Source organism: Sphaeroforma arctica, assembly GCF_001186125.1.
Source record: "Sphaeroforma arctica JP610 unplaced genomic scaffold supercont1.592, whole genome shotgun sequence".
Taxonomy (NCBI): domain Eukaryota; class Ichthyosporea; order Ichthyophonida; genus Sphaeroforma; species Sphaeroforma arctica.
This window is the reverse complement of record NW_014039966.1, coordinates 7,159-13,061: the sequence shown is the minus strand read 5'-3', so window position 1 is coordinate 13,061 and position 5,903 is coordinate 7,159. Positions and strand designations below refer to the sequence as shown.

The following is a 5,903-nucleotide window of genomic DNA, read 5'->3' as shown; positions in this document are numbered from 1 at the left end:
ATATAGTTATAGATATATATATATATATATATATATATATATATATATATATATATATATATATATATATATATATATATATATATATATATATATATATATATATATATATATATATATATATATATATATATATATGTATATATTTATATATATAATATATGACATGCGTACGGATATACATACGTATATTCGTGCTTTAGAGTAACAACTTGTATCCAGTTAAGTTCGATTATGATTGTCACTTGTGTGCCGTTGCTTGTAATCGTAAGGTATATTAGGGTTTATTTTCCTGGTACTTTTTGCAGGGTTTGTTGTATATCGTTCTTATTATGGCCTCTCATCCGTATGCACATGGTCATGTTTTATTATCAACTTACACTTTCACACACACAAACACACACACACACACACACATATATATATTCGTTATCTCTTGCTCCCACTAAAATAATTGATTTTGATATTTGCAGGAGTGTCGTTACTGACAGTTGCACGGTACATGAGTATCGCGTACACCCTCCTGGTACTGTGCTTGCAGGCTGTGTTCCAAACCGTCCTAATTTTGGCCTCTCGCCCGTATGCACACGTACTGGACCCCGCCTGCTCCTCTAGATCACTGAATTGGGCCCTAATTGGCCTAGTGCGGTTCGATCTCAATCCAGCTGTGGATGTTACCTTCTCTATCGTAAGTCAACAATCAATCGACATAGGTATTTTGGCTGTCTGTAAGATTAACCGAGTGTGTGTGTATGGTATATACGGGGGATGCGGATCTGGATTTGTCCCCTGCCCTACTACGCCGCTGAATTGGGCCCTAATTATCTAGTGTGTTTTGTCTCAGTTCACCTGTGGCAATTAGCATACTCGTTGAAGTACGCATACTTGTTGCAGAGCCCTGAGCTGCTGCTGGTGGCGGCAGGCGTGACGATTCCTGTATTCTCACGTGAAGTTCGGTACTATATCCTTCTCTCACGACTTTCAATTCGCTAGTCTGTGATAAGCATAGTGCATAAGCTATTGTATTACGTATACTTGTTACAGGGCCCTGAGCTGCTACTGGTGGCGGTGGGGGTGATGAATCATATATTCTCACGAGATGCTCGGTACTTAGAGAAAGACGACGAACCCGAAGAGCTGGATCTGGACTTGTATACAGCCCTGTCGCAATTCACTCAGCGATCCGCACTTAGCCGCAGCCAAGAGCAGGTACATCAACCGCGTTTACTTATTTACAAAACTATTTGGGGCTGGACCCAGTTTGCATACTACGTTTACCAGGTTTACAGACGGCATGCATGTACGTATGCATGCATGTATTTATGTACGTATGTATGTATGTATGTATGCAAGAATGCATGCATGTATGTTTGCATGCATGTATGTATGTATGTATGTGTGCAAGCATGCATGCATGTATGTATGTATGCATGTATGTATGTATATTTTATGTATGTATATATGTATGTATGTATGTATGGAAATAAGTAAGTATGTATGTAAGTATGTAAGCATGCATGTATGTATGTATATAAGTATGCATGCATGCATGTATGTATATATATGTATGTATGTGTGCATGTACGTATGTATGTATGTATACATGTATGCATGTATGTATTTATGATGTTTGTATATATATGTATATACATACATATATACATACATATATATATATATATATATATATATATATATATAAATATATATATACGACTTTATTATTATATTGATATCGTACACACTCAACAGTTTAATTAGATGGTTTATTTGTTGCCCTCAATGAAACCACCATTCAGTTGGTCGGAAGTCCATCGAATTCTCCTGCGAACGAGACGCCGAATATGCAGAACCTTTCAAAAGCCAAGGAAAGTTTAGAGAATGGGGTTTCTTTTAATGAAAAAGGAGAGAACGAGAATCATTCGATCCAGACACAAACAGCACTACCGGGGAGGGTTGGTGTTGATGGGGATCAGGAGGGAGAATATTCCTCAGCAAATGATAAGGCAGCAAGTAATACCAATTTAGAAACCGACCAATGGGATGGCTCCGATGTAGTTACGGCGGCGGTAGAGAGCCCCACGCACGCCGTCGACAATATTCACACATACGTGGATAGTAATACTGCGCTGAATTCAGACATGCACACAGATGACAGCACACACACCCCACCGGATAGTCATACTGAACTAGATACACACATGCACGGTAAGGTGAATACGACTTCCAATGTAAACGTACATGGTGACTCATGGGTGGAGGGGGTGGCTGAGGATAGGGCCTCGCGCAGTGGGAGTGTGCATAGTGTGGGTAGCACGCATTCTACGACTAGTCTTCATTCTCCGGATGGCGAGATAGCTATAGATAGATCGCAATCTATAAATAGCACTCATTCTATTAATAGACCGCAGAATAGTGCAGGGTTTGTTCACAGCACAGATTCCCTTGTCTCGGTGTCGCCCGTAGGGTCGCCATCGCGGGCGTCCCTCTCGGACGAAGAATCGTACTATGGCACCCCATCGAACTATACCCAAACTGTGCCTACCTACGATAAACGTACCTACGATAGCTATACCCCCGACTATTCCTACACCCCCGAAGCGGGCTATGCTTCGGATGAAAGTACCGAACTGTTCTTCGAGTCTCCGGATGACAACTACTACGACGACGCCGACTACACGGCCGGCAGCGATAACACTCTCGCGCACACACGCGACGGAGATAGCGGTGACAGCCTACAGACACACACACACACACACACACACGCACATACCCACCCCCTCCAACACACACATGGAGAGAAGCAGGTGACACCGTGGAGCACACGCGTGCATGTGTTTATGCTGCGCATGGGCGAGGCTTTCACCCGTGGGTTTACGCCTGCGGTGGTACTGACTGCGGGCGCCACCAACCCGTCGCTGCTCAATGCGCCGTACTTTCTGTGCGTGGCTGTGATGCCTGTTCTGCTGTGTCTCAGGTAAGGCTTGTGGCCTCTGTGTGTATGCTGTGCGTACCTATACGCGGGTTATGCTGATGATATCTGTATACAAAGTAACACAAAGTAAACGGGTGCATCCCAATCCGTTGCTGTTGAATGCACCGTACTTTCTGTGTGTGGCTGTGATGCCTGTTCTGCTTTGTCTCAGGTGAGGCTTGTGGCCTCTGTGTGTATGCTGAGCGTTCCTATACGCGAGTTATACTGATGATATCCGTATACAAAGTAACACAGAGTAAATGGGTGCATCCCAATCCGTTGCTGTTGAATGCACCGTACTTTCTGTGTGTGGCCGTGATACCTGTTCTGCTGTGTCTCAGGTAAGGCTTTTTACGCGGTTTGTGCTGATGATATCCGTATACAAAGTAACACAAAAGTAAATGAGTGCATCCCAATCGGTGGCTGTTGAATGCGCCGTACCTTCTCGTGTGGCTGTGATGTCTGTCCTGCTGTGTCCTAGGTAAGGCTTGTGTTTGTCTGAGTCATGTGTTGTATCTACAATAGGGTATTTGTAGAATCATATACTGTGAATATATCACCATTTGAATTGTATTAGTACACTGTCTATTGCGTTTGAACTAAGCGTTGCCCTTTGCTCTTTCCTTGGTGACATTTTGTCCGTTAGTTTGTTCCGTTCTTTCCAATACGTTGGGTCGTATTTAAGGATGCATGCTGGTGCTATTGACATATAACGTATAAAGAAGTTTGTTTGTGCCTGCGAACACGTCGCTACTGTATGCCCTGTTGTCTCCATACATATGTGTGGGGCTAGGACACTTGTTCGTTTGGGGTTTGAGCATATGTTCATGTGTCTGATATGGTTGCTATGGTGATGCTGCATGATACATATATCTGCATATACATCCAATCGGGTGCGTCTCCTATGCACATACACTAGCGCTAGTCTCCCTCACTCCCACAGACAGTTACATGTATACACCCCTGCGTACATTGCTTCGACGCACAAGGACTGTACTACGCTCTCCTTATTCGGGAAAGGCGAGTGTCCTCACATACTTACGATACTTTGAAACCGTATGTGTGTGTGCTTACAAACCGCCGAATCTCCCTACAACCCCATATACACTGCTATTTGCACACACACTCCATATCCTCTGGCCCCCTCACACACACACAGGCGGCTGCACCTGCTCACCCATGCGAAGATAGTGCGGCGTGTGGGGCTGTATTACGCTCTATTGCATCTGGTGACGCTGAGTGTGTTCCAGTTGGTAGGTACCGAGTACGCCTACTCTGCCGTCCAGACTCGCCTGCTCAATGCTCTGGGTCTGCTGGATCTGGTGGGCGTGTACGGCAAGGCAGTGCCCTGTCCGCCGTTGTATTTGGTAGGTGGGGGGTGTGCGTAATATGTGGAAATGTGTGTATTGTATAGTGTTTGTGTATTATATTATATTATCTGTGTATTATATAATAATGCTTGTGTATTATATAAGGTTTGTGTATTTTTGCCCTGTCCGCCGTTGTATTTGGTAGGTGGGGGGTGTGCGTAATATGTGGAAATGTGTGTGTATTGTATAGTGTTTGTGTATTATATTGTAATGTCTGTGTATTATATAGTAATGTTTGTGTATTGTGTAATGTTTGTGTATTATTGCCCTGTCCGCCGTTGTATTTGGTAGGTGGGGGGTGTGCGTAATATGTGGAAACATGTGTGTATTGTATAGTGTTTGTGTATTATATTGTAATGTCTGTGTATTATTTAATAATGTTTGTGCATTATATAAATATAATGTTTGTGTATTACATAGTACCGTTGGTGTATTATATATTGTTTGTGTATGTTATAATAACGTTTTTGTGATATATAATAATATTTGTGTATTATATCATGTTTATGTATGGTAGATTGTTTGTGTACCGTATAATTTGTGTGATATATATTCAATGGTGTTCGATGAGCATCTAGCCAGACCACGTGGTGATGGCGCTGTTACTAGCGTGAAACTACCGAATTATTGATAGCCTTTCACTTTTAACGTTAAAATATTCGTATCAGATGTTGAATGACAGGTATGGATGATGACGGTGTGGCTAGTGCGAAATATCCGAGTAATTCGTAGATTTTAACTTTTAACGTTAAAATATCTGTGTCGGATTGTATATCACAGGTGTGGATGATCTCTAGACCGGACCACATGGTGATGGTGATATCGTTGGTACTGGTGTGTCTGTTCGTCACTAACAGCGACACAGCACAGCTACGCTCACCCGCGTCGGACTTCGCCTACGACTGTGACTACGACTACGCCGCCATGCACACGCCCACGCACACTGCGGATGAGGCATACACGAGCATGTACACGAACAACAACACACACAACACACACACCACCCATAACACACCCCACACAAGGGAGGCCTATACCGCACAGAGTGATTACAGATACACGAACGGTAATGATGAGGAGACAGGGCTTGTGGCGCATGGCTCGAGCGATGGGCTGGCGACCCATGGCCCACATGCAGACACACACACACACACACACACACACACGGAGGGAGAGAGAGATGCACAACAGGCATACACGCCACACCCAGCACACGACCACCCTACACCCGCACACGCACCCACCCACATACACGCACCCACACCCACACAGCAGAGGGTGAGCAAGTCACTGGCCATGGAGCTACTTGAGCGGTACAATCACATTGCGTGCTTTGTCATGTGCATGGGGTGGGGCCTGGCGTTCTCGTCTCTGCTGACTCTGCCGATCTTTCTGTATGGGTTGGGTGGGTGGGTGTCCCCTGTGCACTACATGCGCAAGCCGTTGCGGTGGCTGGTGGTATACTGCTTTGGGCTGTGCGTGCTGTCGTATCTGTACGATACCACAGGTGTGTACGCTGTGCATTGCGGATTCTAAATACATTTATATAATATATATTT

The 5,903-nt window shown here is 44.2% G+C and overlaps 1 protein-coding gene across 1 annotated transcript; it reads left to right on the top strand.

The window, feature by feature from the left end:
- Positions 1-501: 501 nt before the first annotated feature.
- Positions 502-5,880, top strand: SARC_07453 (hypothetical protein; the record flags this gene model as incomplete). Its single annotated transcript, XM_014298601.1, has 5 exons — positions 502-742; positions 1,045-1,209; positions 1,800-2,977; positions 4,134-4,341; positions 5,125-5,880. Coding segments are annotated over 5 exons (2,548 nt in total), but the record flags the coding sequence as incomplete, so codon positions are not given.
- Between the last annotated feature and the right edge of the window lie 23 nt (positions 5,881-5,903).